The 24,205-nt window shown below is 40.4% G+C and overlaps 1 protein-coding gene across 1 annotated transcript in view; it reads right to left on the minus strand.

Moving 5' to 3' along the window:
* Aff3 (ALF transcription elongation factor 3) overlaps positions 1-24,205 on the minus strand; it is a 494,906-nt gene that overhangs the window by 74,077 nt on the left and 396,624 nt on the right. The window contains exon 11 of the mRNA XM_074050356.1: positions 12,127-12,167. Within this exon, the coding sequence (XP_073906457.1) occupies positions 12,127-12,167 (41 nt within the window). The remainder of the gene's footprint in view (positions 1-12,126; positions 12,168-24,205) is intronic.

Raw genomic sequence — 24,205 nt, forward strand, 5'->3', positions numbered from 1 at the left:
CTTTCTTTAGAAGCAACTGTACTGCTAAGAAATAGGTACAATTTGTAATCAGTTATTTTTGTCTTATATAGCTCTTTCCCTGAAATTATCTCTTAAGGAAGGCCTGATGACATTGCTGCATGGTGGACAGAGGTGGGTATTACTCTCTTCTTTTTACAGATAATAAAAAATACTGAGAGATCAAGTCAGCCCATCAGAATTAGGCCATGCATTAGGCTCTGCTCCAGGTGCCAAGATCTGACAGGCACAAGATGGAGCTTGTCAACTACAGAAGGCAGGAAAGTAAGCAGCTCCATACAACTGGGATGAGCGCCACCAAGATGATGAGTGGACTGATGGCAAAGGGAGGACAGCCTACTGAGGGACAGGATAAAATATGCATGGGTGAGGAATAATGAAAACATCTGTAGCCGGAGTCACAAAATGGGTCTGTGACAGAGCCAGGGCTTAAAGGGGACCTTGGAAGCCATGTTGGTTGAGCCCCTACTTGCCTCCCACCCAGATATCCAGGGAGTTTGTATGGTCTGCACTTCCCTGAGGATTCCTTTCACTTCACTGAAGCAAGAAAGCTGGCACAACTGGTAGCTGCTGCCCAAAGCAATAACATTTTGAAGACCTATGGGGCACAGAATTGCTTTAGAACTGGGAGCAAAATTTATCCTTCATTTTCAAATGCTAGTGAATAGGCATTGGTTCTCCAGCTAGTTGGAAGGAGGAAAAAAGCTTCAAGAAACAGAAAGCTTAGGAAATAATCTTGGTTGAGATTTTTTTTTCTCTTTATCATATAAATCTGTCTAAACCCAACCACCATACTTTTCAAGTGTTTCATCATCTTCTATTTTAAGTACAGAGCACAGAGAGATGGCTGAAATCCCTAGATGTGCTGGCTTGGGTGGAACAGACCTAGAGGCATGTTCTAAGCAAGCAAGTCTCCAGCTGAATCCATCTGTCTGGGCAGGAGAATGTAGCAGCACTGGCCCCTGTGTACAGCCCTCAGGGTTGGGGGGTGATGCAGGACAGAGCTGAAGCCTATTTCCAGTGAATTCAATAGGGTGGAGAGGGGAAGAGGCCCCTAGGGAACAAGCCTCGTGTGCCAGGCCCTTCCTGCCAAGGTCACATGACCAGTGTAAACCTGGGATCCAGCTGGCTCTACCCCTTACTGTGTCCATTAACCTTGGGCAAGTGACTCTGTCTCTCCAGACTTCAGTGACTACGTGTAAAATGCAGCTAATGGCCCCAGAAGGCTGACTGGGGATGAAATGGGATGGTGACAGTAAGATCCTAGCATGGGGCCTGGGACAGCAGGCATAAGGCCAGGAGACTGAAGACCTTTGTGGACAGGGATGGGTTATTATCTCTGACTTTGTGGGCATCTTTCCACAATACCAAAGTCTCCTTATCCTTTTAAAATTACATTCAATAGCTGGGGCAATGACTCAAAGAAAAGCTGGATCTCCTTCACACCTCCCCACAGAAGTCAGCACCTCAATTTGCTAGGCTCACAGGGTCCATCGTTATTTTCCTTGGCTCCTTCCAGCTCCTGGATTAGGCAGGCTGAATAGGAGTTACTGTCTTCATTTTAAGATGAGGAACTGTGACCTCAAGTGGCTCCCTGACTCACTGGCTGTGAACAGGGCTAACAGGGCCATGGAGAAGCTGGGTGGGGAGCTTCCAGGGCTTTGGCCTCAGCCTGGGCTGAGTTTCATCCAGCTCCATTCAACTTGCCAGACCAGGGCCAGAGATCAGGACGACCTAGTCTGTAACATGGAAAAGGGACAATGCCTTGCCCTTCACAAGCAGTTGGTCTGAACTAATTAGTAAGCAGTGCCAGATTGGATGCTGCCTCTCAGGATGAGAGGGGTAATGGCCAGAAGGTAGTATGAAATCCACACCCAAAGCCATGAGGAATTATAGAGAGGAGGCAAGGCTGAGAAATCTGGGAATTCTGTGGATTAGATGTTTCTCTCCAAATACCTGGGAGGGGTTTGAGGCCACCTGGTGAGAGTAGAGGTGGGCCTTGCATTCTGCCAGCAAGCAGGAAGACATGCATGGCTGCAAGCCACTGGCCCGGGCACCAGCACAGAGTCAGAAAGGTCAGCCTGCTCCAGCCAGCAGGGAGCACCTCACCCTCCCTCCAGCAGCAGGGGAGCTTTTCAGCTCCAAATCAGCCAGCAAAGGCCAGCCAGACCAGCGAGGCCACTAAGGCCAATGCTGGCCCAAGGCTGCTTCTGGGATGGTGTTAAAGGAGCAAGTCACTGGGAGGGGAGGCTGCCTGGGGAGCAGTGGCGAGGAAGGGCAGGTCCTGAGCCCAGAGTTAGCAGCTGGCTGGGTAGCACGCTCCAGCTGGCTCTGCGAGTTCAAGTCCACAGAGCCAAATGGCTGGGTGGGACTGTCCCATGGGTGGGGGGAGAGGTTAAGAATGGGAGGGGGGTGGGTTCTGCCCTGTAAGACTCTTAAAACCAGAGAAGGAGGCCACCATGGACTTTTGCTAGTTTTCTCCAACATGGGAAGATTTAAAACGTAACAAAACAAATTAATATCAAAATTTAAATAAACTTCCATTAAAAGCAGCTAAGTAGTTTGATTTTAAACAACAACAACAACAACAACAGAAAAAAAATACAATCTAGTCTATCTATTGGCTTTAAACAACCTACAAATGTTTCTCCAGCTGGGTCTCCCCTTCTTCAAGCACAGACAGGAAGGGATAACTAGAGACAGGGCATTGGAGGACTTGAAAGTCCACACGTGCACTAAATATGTATCTTTTGAATTTTGTTTTTTTTCGCCTGTCAAATATATTATTCATCAACCCCTGGGTTTCCTTTAGGTTTAGTTCAATTTCCCAGATCTAGGTTAGTGAGAATGGCAGCCACAAATGCAAAATTTACAAGGGAGTGGGGCTACAGTGATCAAACATTCCAAAGAGCTGACCAGTAATTATCAATCAGTAACATATTCCTTCAGGATAGAAATCAAAGCAGCTTGCCCAGAGGTGTACTTCTTCCTCAGAAGTATATTTGTAATAAAAAAAAGTCTACACCTTTTAGTAGATAACAGTGACAAATATTGCAAATTATGTCAACTTCACAATCTTCTTTTTCTTAACTCTGGCCTTGAGATGACCGATGTATTGGATACATAAAAATTAAATGAAGCACAAATATCAGTCACATAAGGTACCACTATCCTTGGTCTACCCAGGCATCCAACAGTGTATGACATAGTGACAAAGACTAATTATAGACTTGTGATTTAAATTTTTGTCAACTCAGGATGAGTTCAGGAGAGAGTGGGAGGATAATGGATCATAATTAGTAAAAAGTGCAGTCCTGATCATTCTGTCACTGATCTGTGAAGAGTCTGGGTCCCTCTGAGTTTACAAACTGTTGTGAGGCCCATGAACACAGGAGGAGCCAATCAGCTTTTTCTCCTCACAGTCACAGATGCATGGCTACAGGAGCAGGGAGGAGCTGTGAGTGGGGCTCTGTCCAGTCATCCCCACCATAGGTCAGGATCACTTCCTAAATTAGAAGAGAAGGAGCCAAAGAATGTCCAGGCTAGAACTCCAGCACCTCAAACCCACGTGAGAACACTGGCTCCTCACTCTAGACCTGTGAGAGAGGCCCATCCTGAAGCACTTGGAATATTGGTGCGGTTTGAGGATTCCTTAACTAAAATGCTTGGAACCAGAATAGTGCCACATTTGGGATTGTTTTAAATTTTCCAGTATTTGCGTGTACAAAATGAGGTATCTTGAGGCTGTGACTCAAGTCTGAACGTGAAATTCACTTAATGTTTCATATACACTTTTTATACACATAGCCTGAAGGTAATTTTATACAATATTTTAAATAGTGTTATACATGAAACCAAGTTTCATGGTGTGGAATTTTTTTACCTGTTACGTTGGTGCTCAAAAAGTTTTGGTGTTTGGAGCAGTTTCGATTTTGGAGTTTCAGATTATGGATGGTCAACCTGTATCTGCAGGTTCATTTTTCACTTTGTTATTGTGGTAAGAAAGCATATCCCATATTTTAACCATTTCTAAGTGCACTTCAATGGCATTGAGTACATTCATGTTGGTGTGTGTGCATCATCAGTAGCATTCTTTTTAAAAAAAGAAGTCAAACCTCTCCTAGGTGGGCCCCAGCTCATGTCAGCCGTCTGTCCTTGTAGGTCCTGGCAATTCTGAGCATTAACTAAAAAGGGTTAAAATGCTTTCACCCAGGGGACCCTCCGGCTACCTTCCCCTTGGCCAGACATCAGGCAACAAGTCCATATTAATCCTCAAGAGTTCCCAAACCCACTAAACTGCTTTAAAGGGCAATTAGTGGCTTCATACAACTCATTATTTATTTACTCAAAAGACTGTAACTTCTTCTGAGGCTCTCGTCCATTGTGTAAAATACATGTTTGGGACCTTTTAAACTGTGTATTATTACCTGATAGGATTCAATGGCTTCTCTGGAGCCATTCAGTTTTATTGTGGAAATTAGTACTGGGAGGATTTTTAAAAGCTGAGTTTTAGACCCTACAGCCTGCATTTGCTCTTGTTGTTAATGCAGTGTTAATGCAGCTGACTGAGTTAACAGCCACCAAAGGGCTATGAGGGACACTTATGTGACTTCCTTATAGGAGCAGTGAGGCAGAGGGTCTTGGCTTTGTCACTGTGGATGGATGTCACAGGGCCTGGTTAGAGAGGAGAGCACTGCATAGAGGCTCAGTTACACTTAGGCTCTTCACAGTGTTCTACTGGGGTTCCCCCATGGTATCTGAGAATGACTGTTTGCTTTTGAATTAGTAAGTACTGTTTGCTTTGAAATAATAAAAGGACACCAATTCTTTGGAGACCAGCTGGAAAAATGTCAGAATATGATCTGAGATAACTCTTCTACTGGAGTGAAGTGGGTAGATGAAGCCAGAGAAAAGGGTTGTGTCTGACTTGGAGGTGTGCATGACCTAGGACCTTGGGTTTAGCTTTTAGGAGAGAATAAGCTGGATTAGAAATAAGGGTAGGTGAGAAATAGCAAGGACATTTCTTGGGACTTGTTGTCATTTGTTTTCCTAGAATATCAATGTAAAAACAAGCTCACACTGTTTCATAATTGTACCCATATTCTACTATTTTTCTCTTCTACTTTTTATGCCTCTGGGAGGATTTACATCAAAAGCATCTCTTGGTCCCTGTATGAGAGGCATTTCTTGGTGGTGCAGAGGTATAATTATCATCCCAGGCAAAGAGGAACAAAGCATCTCTTCCATTTATCACTTCATGTGATCTGTCCCTATACTTGGCTGTCAGGGCATTGTTGTCATCCTATTTATGCAATTAGGAAGTTTCAGACTTAGATTTGTAAATACTTTGCTCCAAATCAATTCCAGCATAAGTTCGAGGATGCAGCCTCCCATGCTGGCTTGCTCCACAATGTCTAATACAAAGAGGAGAGATTAGGGATGGCTGGGCCAGAGGTGTTTTCTTCTCCTTACCATGAGAGCAGAGTTGAGTGGCAGGATTCACATTCTTGGTCTGTCTCATTTCAAAAGACATACAGTAAATCATGGTTTTGTATAAAGTACCATCTACTCCTCAAGATGTGGGTCCCACTCTCTAGGAGTTGCCTGGACCAGACATAAATGTATCAAGTAAGCAGAAGGCAAAAGTGGCATCACTATGAGAAGCTGATGGAATTGAAATTGAGTCAGGTGGCTTTTTAAGGTTTCTGTGGAAGATGAAGCTTGATCCATACTTGAAGAAAGCCCTGTATTACAAAGGGACATCCTGCCCCTGTCCCTCTGCCCTGTCTAGAATCAGCTCCAGCCACTGTCCATCCAGATGCCCAGCCCCCACAAAAGGCAGGGCCTGAACTCCTGTCTGCCATGCAGCACAGCCCTGCTCCTGCCTTTGTTCCTCCTACGTCCTCTGCCCCTCTTCATTTCCCAGGTCACCAATGGAACCATCCTCCACATGCTACTTAAAATGCCCTTCCTGACCCCATTTCTCTGTGCTTAGAGAGCACTGAACGGCTTTACCGCCACTCCAGCAACGTTTATTTCCTGGATGGGGCTGGAAAAGTGTGACTTGCCAAAGTGGCTGTAAAGGCCTCAGCTCTGGAGTCACACAGATCATCCTGGGGCTTTATGGCTATAAGATGTGGGGTAAATTACATGCTTCTTGGGACCCAGACTCACAGGGGTTTTAGGGAGAACAGTTTATAGAACATGGACGGAAACAGAATTTCATTGACAATAAATATCATCTCTTCAATGCTCTAATGAATCATTTCTTTCTTGATAAAAGGGTTTTTGTAAGACTAAATGAAGTAGTATTCATAAAACATTGAGGATTCTCTCTGACATGTGACTGTTATAATATATAGTAATATCCAGATATACACTGTATTTATATACACTGTATTTATGCACATGCCTACAACTTCTCTACCATACTGCAAACTCCCTGGGAGTGGGGACCCATGGACAATGAATTTTGGTGTCTTCATAGAGACCAGCACAGTGCCTTAGCCATTGTACAGGTTCAGTCCTGTAAATATTCATTGAATGAATCAAGGGGAAAGGATGAGTAATCAGTGGAAATGACACAGGAGAGCATTTAAAGCCTGGCCACTGTATAAAGCACAGAACTACAGTGGGGGCAAGAAAGGAAGGATGCAGAAGTCACCTGGACTAACCTCCACTTGGTACAAGAAAACTCTCTTCAGCATCGTGTGTAGTTTTCTTTTGTTACTGATTTCTAACCTATTCCTGCTCTGATTGCTTTGGGTGGTTTTGATTTTCTAAAGTTTTCTGAGGCCTTCTTGCCTACTTTTGAACTCATTTTCTTTTCAAATTGTTCAGTTCTTGAACACTATCCCTCTGACACTATCCCTCAACACTATCCCTCTGACAGCTGATAGTGTTCTTCCATCTTTCCAAACAGATATGAATGCCTTAATGATGAGCCCACTCCCTCCTGAGGCAACCTGTAGTAATGGTGGATGACCAGTTCTAGAACACTATCTACTACCTTGAGCCCAAAGTTGCTTCTGTAGCCACAAAGCATTGGCTTAGTTTTTGATTAATTGATCACTTTCTTTCACTCATCAAATGACTTATTTTATCTCTTAATTGCCAGGTACTGTGCAAGGTGTCTGTCTCAGTTAACTAAGCCAGAAATAATGTATGGATGAAAAAGGTGGCCAAAGCCACCTGTCTGACTATAAGTTATGAAGATGAAGCTGAATGCAAAGCCCCCATCCTGCCAGTTGAGTGCCTGTCCTGTCCTTCTTCCCTGGTTATGGGGCCATTTTTGGCTCTGTTTCTGGACACAACTCATTTCACATTCTTCTACCTAGTTGGAAGTAAAATTCCTTTAATTTTAGGCTATTTCCCATTTACTTAATTTTAATATATTCTCCCTAATCGAAAAGAAGATTCAATTCATGAGATTTATTGGAGAAAGGGAAAAATGGAAAGCAGCAAATACATGCTCTTCTTATAAAGCCTACCCCCTTCTGGCCAGTGAAGCCATGAGCATAGGCGCTGCACAACCACTGCACCCCAGTTCTAGTGTAGCACCCCACAAAGCATGCTGCATGTGCCCAGTAAATATTTGTGGAATAAATCAATGGCAGTTGTGTAGATTTCAATATAAATGGATCTTGGACCTGAGATACTGCCAGATGGGCAGACAGGTTATGGTCTGTTGATGCATCTCCAAAGCTATAAAAATGTAGCCATTGTTTGAGTTGCAGGCTGACATTTGGGAAGATGATTATATGCACAATTTAACCACATAGCCATTTGTGCCCTCCAAGTGCCATCACTTCAACAACTGTGTTCATGCTGGCTTTCTTGCTCATACCTTTTTTTTTCCTAAGTCAAGCACATTTTTTCAGCCTCTCATATTTCTAGCCAAATGTGATTTATTTATATGAAATTATGCTCCATTTTTATAAACCCCAAGCTACTGCAAATGATGCTTGAGATTTCACAGAAAATATTAATTCCCGATCTGCTGCTAAGAAGCATGCGTACTCGCCATGCAGCAGCTCTGTTGGCCTGAGACAGATGGAAGCAGTACCAGGGAATGATTAACTTCTGAGTTCTGGCAATTTCCTCATGCTCCTCTGGCCCCAGATTTCAAGATTGACCTCCAGCTTCTCTGCAAATGCACAGTTGCTCAGCGTGATAAATCACAAGAATATCCTTTTTCTGATCAGAGCTATCTACTATTTACTACTTAGGAAGGGAAGTTAATCATATTCAAGACACTTCATATGCTGCACACATATCCTTGCTTCTTCCTAAGAGCACTTTGCATATTTTCCACATTACTGGAGATGCAGTAGCTTTGGTAGTGCAGAGTCCACACTAAAGATCCACCTTTATAAATGAACCTCATGCCCATTTATTCCTCTTTCCTCCCAGTTCTCCCTACCCACATTCAATACAATGTCCCATAAGAAGAAAAGATACTTGAGGATTGCATCAGTAAGAAGAACAGGGTCACTTTGCAAACAGATGTTTCCATCAATAATTTTGCCACCTTTCCCTGCTCTGGTCACCTGCTGTTTTTATCACTTGGGGTCATCAGTGGACTTCTGCTAGCCCAGCTGATTCTCAAAGGTATATGAAGACAGGAGTAGAACAGAATATCCCACCCTCATATAACTCTGTGTGGGTGGCCTAGGTTAGTCAGGATGAAAGTCTAAGTTCCCACTTCATCTTGCTGTGGTGATCCAGTTTTGACCTGCAGTGTTCTGTGGATCTATTGACTGAAATAAATTAAGTTCATTGCTCAGGTGAAACCAAAAAAGGCAAAAGGTTTTCCTAGGAGGTGACCATAGATTTTTAAAAAATTAAGTAATGGAAATATCATAGTTTTAAGTTTTCAAGATTGTGCATTGATTACAAGACTTCTGAAATCTAAAAAAAAAAAAAGACTTCTGTCTGGTGATCATTAGGCACTAAATTATAGGTGAAAGTTAAAAGCTCTGGTGTGCCACTGCACAGTAAGGTGACTACAGAAAACAGTAATGTACTGGATACTTCAAAAAGCTAGAAGAAAGTATTTTGAATGTTTTCAGTGTAAAGAAATGATAAAGGTTTGAGGTGACAGATATGTTTAACTTGACTGAAGTATCACATGATATTAACATATCACATGGTACCCATAAATATTTTATATACCAGTTAAGTTTAATTTTAAAAAGGCATACTGTCTGAACTGCCAGATAGTAGATTTACACTAGAATACCTATTTAGAAAACCAGCCAGGAAACTCTGGAGACATGAAAAGATAGACAAGTTGACCTTTGGAAGATAATATAGACATTTTCTACCCTCCAACACCCCAGAAGGATAAGGTTCCTACTTGCCCTGAGGTAGGGAAGGGGAAATAAATATAGTAGTTGACCTCCTTGGATCAGGTTTCAAGGCTGTGAGGGCAGGCTTTCTTATAGGAAAATCATAAGCAACCAGCATCCTACAATGTAAATCCACACTCTTATACAAACCCTGCCAACAAAATCCCATTTCATCATTAAGCTATATACCTTGAAACACAATGGCACTACCTTTGTATCAACACCCTTGTTTGACAGGGTATTCAAGGCTGAGGATAAATGGACATGAAATGGGTCCATGGAGGAACAAACACGTATGATGCTGAGGTTTGGAAGAAGGATGAGGACCCTGTGGTGGCACAGCTATAGCCAATGGTGGACTTCTCTGTCCAATTCCAGAATTGCAGAACTCAGGAAATACATTTTGAGATCTGAAAAGTGGTTTTTTTTCTGGGACAAAAATGAATGCCTAATCATTATGGAATTTTATAGAAAGAGGTGATAATAGGGTACAAACGAAAAATAGCTTAGGAAACCAGAAGTTTGTGTAAATGAGTATTTAACAGATTAATTCCAGGCTCTAAGCAGCCAGAGATATGCATGGAAGACCATGGCCTTGGGGGATTCTTACTCATTTCCATTCCTACCCTGTCTGTTCTAACAGACAGAGCAACAGGCAGGCCACACAGTGCTCTGACCCCAAGTCATACTAATCATTTCTCTGGAAAATATTGGTTTATTCAAAAGAATAAGTAATATGGTAGAAGAAAATCTGCCACTTGACAAGTTTGTATTCTCTAATTATAAAAACTAGAAAATATGAATGAAATTAATTCAGTAGGTGTTTTAAAGTGCTTATTTTGAAGAATTTTGAACTGTTATCTCCAAATGATTTCAAATGCTATCACTTGTAGAAATTACTTCCATGGTCCTGAATTAGCAAACACAGAATAGAAAAAGCACAGAGCAGGTACTTTCACACAACTGCATAACTACAACAGTGAACAAACTTAATTCATCACTTTGAAATGAGCCAAGCTCCCCCAATTTTGGACAGAAAAACTGTCCAAAAATGCCCTATTACATTTGAAGAAAGAGAAATTTGTAAGAACAGTAGTGACAATGGGAACCTCTGTCTCTGGACAAGAGGTTTTAGTGAAACTACCATAAAAAAGCCAAGGGGAACAGTGTGGCTCACCATTAAAACACATGCACATTTTCTTCCCGGGGCTAAGTCATGTATCACTTGGAAGGAAGTTCTCGAATGTATTAGTCCTAGTTTCTGATGAATTGTTTTTGTGTTGTAACCATGTCTTTAAAGGGAGGCCATATTTTCTTAAAATAGGTTTTGGTTTATTCAACCAAAGGTCATCATGACATTTTGAGTGTATACATATATAGCTTTACCAAAATATAATTTATATACTGTAAAGTTCACCCATGTAAGGGGTACAATTCAGTGGTTTTTAGTATATTAGTGGGTTGGGAAAACATCACCATGATCTAACGTTACAACATTTTCATTGCCCCCAACAGAAACCTTGTATTTGTTATTAATGACAAAGTACAGTAAGTGTAGGGCGTCCCTTGCTCCCCTATGCATTTGCTTCTCTTACAAAGAGAAGTTGAAGGGAAAAAAAAAAGAAATATGTCTAGGGTAAGAATTATTGTGTCACATTTTAAATAAGTTTTGATACAGAGCCTCTCCTCCTACCAACAGACTCAGAAGCAGCACAGTTATCAGCCTTTTGAAAAATCAGAAGTAATTCCAGATCACGTGTCAGCCACTCTTACAACTCACAGCCTTGTGTGGTTGCCATGAGGAAAGCTTTTCAACTGAAATAAATATACTTGGGTTTAACCTGCCATCATAGAGGAAATGCTTTTCACCCATGTGCACTAGATAATTCACCTAAGTGACAAGTTTTACCTTGGAGAAGCACTGAGCTGAGCTGGTTTACATAGTCAGTTATTGCTCATTTCACAAAAAATGGAACTTGAAAGTAGGAGAGGGGCCTAAGGCTGGTGGCTGATGCTGATGTCCACAGTCAGCTGAGGAACATACACTGAGTGTCTAACACTGTCAGTGTTCTTCAAAATGCACACACCCCAAACTTAGGAAGTGACAAAACAAAGGCCAAACCCCCTCAAAGGATATGCTCTATTCTATTCTAAAAAGCAACTTTCTATATTCCTGTTCAGCAATCTTTCTCCAGACTTTGAGGCAAGGTGGGATGTGAATTACAGCTGGTGTTTTGATTAGGTTTATGTATCTCATTCAATAATTCAGGCCAGCAGAAACAAGGCAAGGAAGGGAGTAAGAATTCAGGTGCCAGGACAATGAGTTATTGGGCTACCTGATAAAGTTCTTCGTGAGAGAATCTCATCAAAAGATAGACCACTTCTGGGGAAATGGAACAGAAACTGAAGAAAACATCTCAAAATAAATGAAGTACTTATTGCTGAAAAACAAGCTTGGTTCTCTAACAATTCCAAAGTTCAGAATTTACTGTGCCATTCAGGCACATTCCCCTAAGAGTCTTGTCTCTTGTTTCATGGCACAATGTGGGATTCTTCATACTTTATGTGAAATACAACAAGGCGATTTTTGCAATAATAAACTCCACACATGCATGACAAATCCAAGCATGCAAAATGTTTAACATCCCAGTTCACAGATACTTTAGGGACAAAATCTGATTATGAATTATATGCCACAATAAATAGGGCTCAATGTTTCATAAAGCAATTTATAGTTCATAAAAATGACAAAATGTACCTGTCAGATAGAGCGTGGAGAGCCGTTCTCTGGGCTGCCTGCTGGAAGAAAGGGCAGAGATGTTTATTTAATATTCTGACTTTTAAATTATGTGCTCAATCAACACTTAAAAAAACCCATGTTATACACATTTTTGTCATGTGGCCAAATTTTAAACTGTTAGCAACATCATAGAGAGCCCTGTCATGTTGCGAAAGGAACACTCTGTGAGTTAATTGTGTGCCAAGCAATGTGCACCTGCCACCAGGGGACAAGTGTGGTGAGGCAACAAGTACCCCACCCTTGGGCAGGTCTAAGAAAATAGGGCAAAGGCTAGACCTATTTTGTTTCTACACCCTGAAATCATTTTTCCCATTGCTTTATTCACTTTTCCTCTAAGGGGAAAAAAATCTGTTTTGGTTCTTTTGTAGCTTCTTTCCCAATGAAGATGTAATTTTTTTTTGCTTATTTTTTTCAGATTTATTGAGAAAAGTCTCCACAGTTGGAAAATGGAACACTGACTGGAACTCTGATATTATGAGATTATTGATTTTTTTAGGTACAGTAATGACAATGTTTTTGCAAGAGCTTTTCAGAGATCCATACTGAAATGTTTATGGATATTACATGGTGCTGAGATTTACTTTAAAACTAGTAAATTGGAGGATGGGAGAGAGGACGGGCATATTCATGATTTGGGCACACTTATGAGGAACATGAAAAGATTAAGGTGGGGTGGGGTCAGGAAAGAGCAGGTGTTAGTGGTAATTAGTGGCGGGGTGGGACCTGCAGATCCTCAACAGTGCTTGGAACTGTTAGCAGGTGCTAGTAAACATCTACTGTGCAAATGTTAAATAAATGAGTCCATCAAGGAATCCTTCCCACTGAAATCGGAGCAGAATTTTAAAGACAAGGAGGGATGTGGTGAGAAGAAAGGGACACTGGTATACTGGGCTAGACTGTAAAGCAGCAGCCTGCTCAGCTTCTAGCAGTGATTTTCTACTGAAGCACCTCTCATCCCCAACTGAGGCATGTGTGGAATTGAGTGTGGGTGTCTCTTCATATTATATTCAAGAGGGGCTCACTATTGGCATTTAATGCTTGAGACCAGAGAGACAAAAGCCCTTTAAAGAGCAGGAAGGTCCTTTGTACGCTGAGGAACTGATCCCGTAAAATAACAAGTGTGTGCGTGGGAGGTGCTGCAAACAAACACTGCAGTAAAATAGGAATACAAGGCAGAGCTGAAAGAAGGGGCACAGGGAACATGAGCTTTGGGGCTTGGCAAAAGGAACTGAGAAGAAATTAAGAGGAACTTAGCTCATTTCCACAAGTGGCACAACTATGTCAATTTAGGAAAAACCACCAAATATGCGAAGTAGGAATTGAGAGTCTTATATCCTATGTCAGGTTCACCATTGATTTATGATAGATTGGAATGTGGCCCTCCATTAAAATCTCAGTTTCCAACCTGTCCTTCCTTTCTCTGGACGGAATGTGGAAGGAGCGAGACAGCCAATATCCAGGATGTGGAATGGGTTGCTGCCCCTTTCCTGTTTTCTGAATCCCAGTGAATTAATGCCCCAGTGTACTGTCATGGAATGTCACAGAATTACTTCAAGAGAGGAAGGAGTCATCTGTAGATCTCGAGGAGGGCACTTGAGGCAGAGGGGAGCAGAAGCCAGCTCATTTGTCTCTGAGGATGGTAATCCCCCTCTCTGACTCCTTGCCTGAGCTCTCTCTTTGAGAGCCAGCACAGGAGCTGCTCACTGAAAGCACCCAGCAAGTAATAGCTGCCCATCTTTGTTCACAGGTTTATCCCCTAAAGGGTTCTCTTCTCACTCAGAAAGACTGCTTTAATTTAGCCAGGGATACTTGAAAAGAACTTAACTCTCTACTTCTGATTCTGGCTGAATACCCAAGAGGTATTTTGAACTTCACTGAAGAAAGGTGGAATGTATTATTAGTATGGTCTCTTAATGTTGCCTCAGCAGGAGGTATGGAAGGTAGATTCTTCCTGAAATAACAGAAACCATAAGAGATATGACTAAAAGTTAGATCTGAATTTTCCCTTAGCTATGGAAGTAGACCAGGGCTGGCAAAGTCTACTGACTCTTTTCCCCCTTACCTCCAAATACTTGTCCTGCTGACATTTATGATAGGGAACCAGTGCATGTTGATGTGTAAGTTGGCTAGAAAATGACTTTGAAAGCAAAAGCAAACTCAAAGAGCAAGAAACTCTGCTGCTCGCCCACCACTGAGGTATCTTTATCTATAATCGATGAGTCCCAGGTGGTGGCATCTGCTGAGAACAACTCAGAATTAGGTTGGCCTTGCAAGTCTAATATAAGCTGGCTCGGCTGGCTTTCCTTTAGCAGACTCATGTGGTGCTGGGACCAGAAGGGCCATCTGGGCTTCGAGACAGGTACCCACCAGCCACCAAGCAATGTCTTTTTGTGATTTTTCACTCTTAAAGTCTGTCTACAGGATGTATGTTATTACATTCAAAACCATGGTACTCAGCACCATCAAATGCCTGCACCACTATCTTTTAATGTCTGATTTTGACTATGCAGTTATCCTACATCATTAAAAACTTAACAGAGGACAACTCATCATCCATTGAGAAAAGAGATAAGAATATACTAAATGTTTTAAATAATTTCTTGAGAAAAATAAAGCTTATGACACTAATATACAAAAGCAAAGCAAAGACCACCCAAGAGGTTTTCTTTTTCTGCCTCCTCTCTTTAAAAGAAATAAAAAACAAACAAAAAAAACCCTTGGCTTTTGCATGCTATTTTAGTTTACAGTTGGAAAATAATAAAAGAAATAAATATTGGAATTAAATAGCCAAGAAAAATATTACTTAGGTGACTCATGATTGAAGCCTGAAAAACTCACTGTAAACTAGATGAATTGCCCAATTTCATCCCTTCAAAAGTCATGTTATAGCAACCATATTTTTCTCTTTCTAAATCTGTCATCATCTCTTCCTTGTAACTTTCCTTTTATTTAGTTCTCACCAAAATTGGTTAAGAGGGTTAAGAGAATGCTACATTGATTTTTCCTGAGTTTATTACTCATTCATGAATGACTCTGAAGCTCACTTCTATGAGACAAAACAAGTTTTCTGCCAGAAATAATCATTTTCCAGGTTCTCCTCAAGAGATGGCATTTTTTTCTGTTTTTATGATAACAAGCTTGGAGCCTGGGAACAAATCAGTAGATATTCAGGTTCTAATGTATGCTAAATGAATTATAAGTCACAATCTGTTATTAAAGGGAAATCAAAGAGGAAATTAAATGCCCTTATTGTAATTGGGTAGAGCAAGAATAAGTTCATGGGCACTGGAGTAGAGAGTAAAACAAAAGGGAGGGGCTGAAATTCATAGGTAGCCCAGAGTGATCCAACCTCTTACTTTTTTTTTTTCATTTTTCTTTTATTATTCATATGTGCATACAAGGCTTGGGTCATTTCTCCCCCCTGTCCCCACCCCCTCCCTTACCACCCACTCCGCCCCCTCCCTCTCGCCCCCCCAATACCCAGCAGAAACTATTTTGCCCTTATTTCTAATTTTGTTGTAGAGAGAGTATAAGCAATAATAGGAAGGAACAAGGGGTTTTGCTGGTTGAGATAAGGATAGCTATACAGGGCATTGACTCACATTGATTTCCTGTGCGTGGGTGTTACCTTCTAGGTTAATTCTTTTTGATCTAACCTTTTCTCTAGTTCCTGTTCCCCTTTTCCTATTGGCCTCAGTTGCTTTAAGGTATCTGCTTTAGTTTCTCTGCGTTAAGGGCAACAAATGCTAGCTAGTTTTTTAGGTGTCTTACCTATCCTCACCCCTCCCTTGTGTGCTCTCGCTTTTATCATGTGCTCATAGTCCAATCCCCTTGTTGTGTTTGCCCTTGATCTAATGTCCACATATGAGGGAGAACATACGATTTTTGGTTTTTTGAGCCAGGCTAACCTCACTCAGAATGATGTTCTCCAATTTCATCCATTTACCAGCGAATGATAACATTTTGTTCTTCTTCATGGCTGCATAAAATTCCATTGTGTATAGATACCACATTTTCTTAATCCATTCGTCAGTGCTGGAGCATCTTGGCTGTTTCCATAACTTGGCTATTGTGAATAGTGCCGCAATAAACATGGATGTGCAGGTGCCTCTGGAGTAACAGTCTTTTGGGTATATCCCCAAGAGTGGTATTGCTGGATCAAATGGTAGATTGATGTCCAGCTTTTTAAGTAGCCTCCAAATTTTTTTCCAGAGTGGTTGTACTAGTCTATATTCCCACCAACAGTGTAAGAGGGTTCCTTTTTCCCCGCATCCTCGCCAACACCTGTTGTTGGTGGTGTTGCTGATGATGGCTATTCTAACACCAACCTCTTACTTGATGGAAGCAGAACTAACACCTAGACAGACATAGTTATGTCATTTAATCTGACTTACTGTGTGCAGGCATGGGGTTTTGCTTAAGGGAGAATCAAAACAGACAAAACCCTGCTATATCACACTTAGAGTCTAGAAGTAGGGTAGATATGATAAATTCCACACACAAAAACCAGTTCAGATTACAATGGCTATGGCTGAAGAGAATAGGCTGCTATGACACTGAATAATGAAGGCACAAATGGTCAAGGAAAGCTAATTATGTAAGGAAGAATAAAGCTTAGGCCTGAAGGATAAAGGAGAGTTACTGGATCAGAGAGATGGGGTTGCATGAGAAAACAAGGGCTCTGGGCAGGGAAAATGTCTAGGAGCAAAAGCTGCAAACAGGATTAGATTCTGGCTCAGTGGTAGTGCAGACGAGTGAGCCATAGGGACAGTAGCAGAACAAGTTGAGGCAAGATGAAGGGCTTTGGAGGTCAAGTAGAGGACTGTGGAGATTATCCACAGGACAATAGGAAGTCATTGAAGGGTTCATGTTACAGGAACCTGGGCAAAGCATGCTTGTACAGTCTATGCAACTTCCTGAGTCTACATTTATGAGATTGTCATCTTTGGTTCGGCAGGTGAATATGAGGATTAGTCATTTCCCAGTTTGTGAGTTTGCCAAATGCCTTTTGGAGCATTCAGAAAAGTCCTTTTTCTACCCTATTGCCCTTGGTAGGTGGTTGATAATTATGAATGCAACCATGCCCTACATTGTGCAATACAAATGTTACTTTGTTTACATATAAAGAACAGAAGAAAGAAGCATAAATGTTTTGGTAGTTTCTTTAAAAATATAACTGGTGCATGAAGAGCCAAAATCAAAATGTGGCCTTATATTTTAATTAAATCACTTTACTCAAACAAAATAGCATTATTTGAAGGTAAAAACAGGTTTGTAATGATTAGGAAGGATTCTCCTAATTGTACTTTGCAAACCAATTGTATAAAAGCAAATGGAACCAATTCCAAGTATGTCACTCTTGGTGTTAGGATTTTCCCTCCCGCGTGAACATAGCTTTGCGTTGATACATGAAAGGACTTCCACATATATTGCATCATATTCACTCTCTTCCTAGAATTGCCTTGGACTTTTAAGAACAAATTCTAGGCAGAATTTGTTCCTAAATCAGACCTCCCCATAGAGCTGTCCTGGCTAACCTGTATCCTTGTACTCTTGAAGTGTGGTGGCAGCCAGTCTGGTGGCCTGACACTTTAGCAATTGTCTGAAATGCTTTTTTTTTTTAAAAGCATATCCATTTTATTTTTACTTTTTAATTTTTTTTTCTTTTATTATTCATATGTGCATACAAGGCTTGGGTCATTTCTCCACCCCTGCCCCCACCCCCTCCCTTACCACCCACTCCACCTCCTCCCTCTCCCCCCACCCCCTCAATACCCAGCAGAAACTATTTTGCCCTTATTTCTAATTTTGTTGTAGAGAGAGTATAAGCAATAATAGGAAGGAACAAGGGGTTTTGCTGGTTGAGATAAGGATAGCTATACAGGGCATTGACTCACATTGATTTCTGTGCGTGGGTGTTACCTTCTAGGTTAATTCTTTTTGATCTAACCTTTTCTCTAGTACCTGGTCCCCTTTTCCTATTGGCCTCAGTTGCTTTTAAGGTATCTGCTTTAGTTTCTCTGCGTTAAGGGCAACAAATGCTAGCTAATTTTTTAGGTGTCTTACCTATCCTCACCCCTCCCTTGTGTGCTCTCGCTTTTATCATGTGCTCATAGTCCAATCCCATTGTTGTGTTTGCCCTCGATCTAATGTCCACATATGAGGGAGAACATATGATTTTTGGTCTTTTGGGCCAGGCTAACCTCACTCAGAATGATGTTCTCCAATTCCATCCATTTACCAGCGAATGATAACATGAAATGCTTCTTAAAAATGATCTTGTTTCACTGCGCACAACCTGTTGGCTGCAGATCTGGTCAGAATGGAATTGGAAAGTGTTAAGGGGTCTTGAATAACCAGAAATGCTTTCTCTCACTGCTTCTAGTCAAAGAGAATCTCCTGAGAAAAACTGTGCTTATGAGATAACCAGCCCCACTTGGAGAAGAATTGGAAAAACAAAATGAAAATAAAATTTTCCAATCGTATATCTTTACTAAACACCTGAGTAAATAACATTAGGTAAATTCTTTACTGTAGGACACCACCTAAGCCTGCAGAGTAGTGATAGCATACACTCCAAGGAGCAACCACTGTTGAATGGTGATACTTTCCAAGCTATTGAAGGAAAAAAAAAAAAACCAAAAAACAAAAAACTCATTAAACTCACAGGACAAAGAGCTCTTCCTTTGAGTTAAATAGGAATGTGCTCTGGAGACAGAATTCATTTTCTCTGCCAATCAGCAGCCCTGTTGCAAGCAGTGTTGGAGAAGTGAGTGCCTATCAACTACCTAGGCTGGCCCCTCTCCTGCTTTCTGAAGGAGAGTCTGACTGGGTAGGATTGATATCTGCCACTAACAAAAACTTGGCTGAGTTTAAAAAATGTAGCTGTATGAGTTCCACAATTTAACAAAGACTACAGTTACCCATTTTTGTGTTAGTTGTATGTTTTCCCAAATTTAATGGGTCATCTCTTAATTTTTATATAATTTTCTGATTTTGAAGATTTCCATTTAGGACTCTCAGGTTGAAATTAGGCAAGTCCCATTGTCCAGGATGGTTGGACACAACTAAGCTTACAAAAATCTCAATCAGATCCCTAAGAGGTGGTCTCAAAAATATATTTTAGGAAACAGCGTTGTGGGCTTTTGCATATCTGTGCAGTGACATTTACATTAACTGACCACTTCAGTTTTGAAAATGACAGCTAATCACTATGTGTGCATGGTTGTGCTTTTTTCACAAATGTTTTACAGAGTAGCAGTATATGATAAGAGAAATTTTTAATTGATTCTGGTGACAGTAAATTTTTGTGGATAAAACACAAAATACTTAACTAGACTTTATGTCTGCTAAACAAGCAAACTCTCCTGTGGAACATGTACATTTGTTTTCTTGATTGTGACTGAAGGTTCAAATATATGATACTTCCTAGACAAATATGACAAAGATCTGATTGGTGGCTGCCTTCAATCATAGTTAGTGTTATGTTTCCATATTGCAGAGAAACCAATTCATCCGTACGTTCAAATTCAGTATTTAGCTCAGGTACAGCATTAGTGTATGACAAAAAAACCTAACAAACATAAACTACTCTCTTTTCCTCTATGTTGCCATTAGGTTTAATATATGTAACATACATTCTTTTGTACAGTTCCTTAGGGCAATGCATTTCCTGGCATTGAAAATTTACTTAAAATTTTGGTGGTTAAATTATAATTCTGGATGAATGTGTAATTCATCCAGATGGTATCTTGTATGGATGTTTGGAGCTTAGCAGGTATTCAAGACTATTCTTGGAATGACTTATGTAAAAACTGTTTGGCTCTTGTTTGGTTACCAAAAAAAAAAAAAAAGAAAAAAAAAAAACCATCAACAATATACTTCATTTCTTATGGAGGAGAAACTTGATTTTGGAGCCTTGCCCCCCAAACCTGGTCCTGATTATGGCTTCAACTCCTGTTTATATAATTCTACACAGTTTTGGCAGGATTCAAGAGCACATACCAGGGTGTTGGCTTTTATGAATCTCCTGGGATGTGAATGTCACGCTGACTGGATGAACTCTGGCCACAAAACCCAGACAAGCACAATGACTCTATTTATTCAGAGTTGGCTGCCTGAATGCAGATTGACTCTGTGGGTAATAAATTTCACAGGCCAAGAACTTCAGCATCAACCATGCTGTTCCTGAGAAGAAAAATGCACCTAGGGAAGTAGAGTTGGCCTGCAAAAACCTCCTATGTTTTTAGTCCATGTCTGCATTTCCTTCAGTTAATTCATGTGGTCACTGATTGACATATACTGTCAATAGCTTTACAGTTTTTTTAAAGCTCTGCTTTGTGTTATGAGATGGTCTTATTAAAAAGGAAAAAGAGAAAAAATGAAGAACTACCATTACAATTGGCAATCTGCTTTTAATACTACACCCAAAACTGATATGATTCATCCATTGACCTCTCTGGTACAGGGCGGAAAATTGAGACAGAACTGTTTCTTGTGCTACCATAAGAAATCACAGGAAACAAAATACAATCAGAACTGTGATTTTTGGCTCAGGGCAACGTCACCTATGATCTTGACATCTTGTGCAGTGAGGCTTTAGATCCTCCTGACAGACACAATTATTACTCTATGCATTATAAATAAGAAAATAATTGGCTCTTTAGCTTGCAGATTTATGTTAATGACCTAGACATCTATTAAATTAATTGCATGCTCTCCAAATATTGATTGGGGATTAAAAGGTAACTTTCCTTTATTGTATAAGAAGTAAATTAGGCCAATAGGGAAATCTCTTTCTACAGATTATATCCAATGATTGCTGTCTGTAAAATTACAAGTCAGTTTAAGAGGAAAAACTATGCTCATTAAAAAAAGCATTTATATAATTAAAATGAAAAGACTGCCCAATAAGTGTGGATAATGTAATTACTGGGAGCTGCAGGCACAATGTAAGCCACTCAATTTGAATACCTGTTTCCTTACCCTCCTTGAGCTATAGATTTGTCATCTTGGAAATGCTGCTTGCAGTTGACACTATCTCAGATGCTGCTTGCTAAAAGTTTTAGTCATGTGTGCTTTTCATCTTGCCTTAGATAGAATGATCTTATCTAGATATTTGTGGTATCTAACCTCCCAAGCATTCCCTGATTTGAGAGGCAGAGCTCATCTTTTTGTCTGAATGGAAGACACATGCAATATAACTCATCTATCTCTCTCTTCCAAATCCATTGAAAAATTCCCTTTGTCTGAGTGTCTTCGGGAGTCATTTTATCTTAAATCTTCTAATTCCTTTACATCACTGGCCTTTGGAATTGTTAAGCCATGAGTTAAAGAAAGGAGATCAAATAAATCTGCTACTTGTGTCACATATCTTTCATTTGCACAAACAAGAAAACTGATTCACAAATCGTGTTATTTCCAGTTTGAATCTTATCCTCAAGTATTAGAACTACAGGAACACCCAGAAGACTATGCTTCCTCTTGAATGGTATCTGCAAGTTTTCTAATTAAAGCTGGTTATAGTTCCAGCTCTAGAGGTCACAGTTAAAATTCTGTTATCCTTGAAAGAGAAGGCAGGGGAAGATACCCATTCCCTCTGCTTTGGAGTCTCCTGTATGAGATAACTTATAAAAATTTGTAGCCTTAATACCATTTGCTGTAAGCCTATGTAAGAAATACCTATAAATATAACCATGGAGGTTGGATACATGCTTTTCTCTCAAATAGATAAGTTATTTGAGCATTTATTTGCAGCCCATTTATGATCTTGGGTCTTATATTTTTGTCATTTCTGTAAATGTTTTTGATGTTTGGGTGGAACTCATTTGGAAAACAACACAGTGTTCAGTTAAAGAAATAAAGGTAGAGCACAGATCATCTTTGATACTGAACACAGGATCATGAGAAAGATTCCTGATTCAATGCGACACTATGCATTTATTCCTGTATCCATTCAACATATAGCACTTCTGTTGTGCCAGACACAGTACCTGCCCTCAGGAAATGTCCAGGTTAGTTGGTAGAAACAGAAATTTAAAAAAGTAAACATATACTATATAACTAAAATTATGATTAGATCTAGGGAAAAGATTAACATTATTGTGTGAAGGACAAGGCAGAAGTCTCCCCAGGGAAGTAAAATTATGCTGCATTTCCAAGAGGTATAGGTGTTAGTCAGGCAAAAACTGAGGGAATAGAGGCCTGTGGAAGCTCCTTGGCATCTGAGTCTGGCTTATTAAAAAAAGATGAAAGAAGATCCATGTGGCTGAAGTGAGCTCAATAAAAAGGGCAAGATGTGGATAAATATAGACTCCTTAGGGTAGTGTAAGCCATGCTATGAATTCCGAGTTTTACCCAACATGAAATGGGAATGAGTTAAGATTTTAGACCAAGGAATGACTAGATCTGATTCACCTTTTCAAAAGATCTCTGAGGAAAGATTGTCTTATAGAGAACAGGGAACAGCAAGATGCTAGCTTACACAAGACTAAACCAGCTAAAACCAAGCTGGTCAGGGTGGAAAGACATACATGGACTAATATTTAATTTTTGAGGTTGAATTTATTATAGAACTTAGAGATGAAATGAATACTTGGGTGAGGAACACAGAGTTATGAAGGATGAGTCTTTTGTTTTTAGGTATGGACAGTTGGGCGTCTGGCAGTGCTGGCTTTGGAAAAGGGAACAACCACAAGATAAAATGTATTTGTGCGTATGGGGGTGGCAAAGACCAGAAGTTCAGTTTGGCAGAAATTGAATTTGAAATGCTTATGAGACATCCAACTTGAAAAGTCAAGTAGTTCAAAAGAGTTTTGAGCTTAGGCTATAACTTTAGAAGTTTCTAGTACATAAAAATTGAAGGTCAAAGGAGGGGATGAGATTGCCCAGAAAGAGTAGAAGTGGAGAAGAAAATTCAGGAATAAATATTCTAAGATTCCAACATCCTGAGAAGAAGTAACAGAAGGGGCAAAAAACATACCAGAAAAGTCTGAAGTAGTGAGCAAGAGTTTTCAGGGCCATCAGTCTTCAGGTGAGACAAGGACTGAAAAGAGCCACTTTGTTTGGCTCAGTGCAGGATGGTGATTCAGGAGGAGCAGCTTTGGTGGAGAGATGGGGCATGAAGGAAGCATAAGAACAAGTCCCCAAGAAATTGAGAGAAAAATGGGATGAACTTTTGATAGGAGCAGGATAGCAACCTATTGTAACAGGAGGCAAGGGGGAGGATAAATAAGATGAAACAGTTGTGTGAATGTGGCAGTGGGAAAATTAGTCTTTCTTACTAGAAGTCAGTCCGTTATGGCATGCACTAGAGAAAGGAAAAATGAATAGCATACAGAGAAAAAGCAGAAACAAAAATAAAGTGGCAACTTGAGTCTTGATATGTCAATAATTACATTAAATGTAAATGGTCTAGATGTATCAATTAAAAGACAGAAATTGGCAGGGTACATAGAGATATGACTTATTCTGCCTATAAGAGACCCACTTCAAATATACAGGTGGATCAAAAGTAAAAGAATGACAAAAGTTACATTTTGCAAACTTTAATCAACAGAAACTAATACTGATGTCAGAAAGTAGTCTTCAGAGCAAAGAAAAGGTTCAGAGATAGAGTTGGACATTACCTAATGATAGAGTCAATCTACCAGGAACCCTAAGTATAAATCTACCAACTAACAGAGCTGTAAAATACGTGAATCAAAAATTGATAGAGGCTGGGTGCTGGTGGCTCACACATAGTCCTAGCTACTCAGGAGGCAGAAATCAGGAGGATCGTGGTTTAAGGCCAGTCTGGGCAAAAAAAACTAAAACAAAAACAAAAAAACATGAGACCCTACCTAAAAAATACCCAACACATACAAAAAAGGGCTGTCAGAGTGGCTCAAGTGGTAGAGGACCTGCCTAGCAAGTCCTGAGATCAAACCCCAGTACCACCAAAAAACAAACAAGTAAAAAACCCTCCAAAAACCTGATAGAACAGAATGGAGAAATAATCAAATTTACATCTGTATCCAGAGACTTCAAAAACACTCAA

Source organism: Castor canadensis, chromosome 12 (assembly GCF_047511655.1).
Source record: "Castor canadensis chromosome 12, mCasCan1.hap1v2, whole genome shotgun sequence".
Lineage (NCBI taxonomy): Eukaryota > Metazoa > Chordata > Mammalia > Rodentia > Castoridae > Castor > Castor canadensis.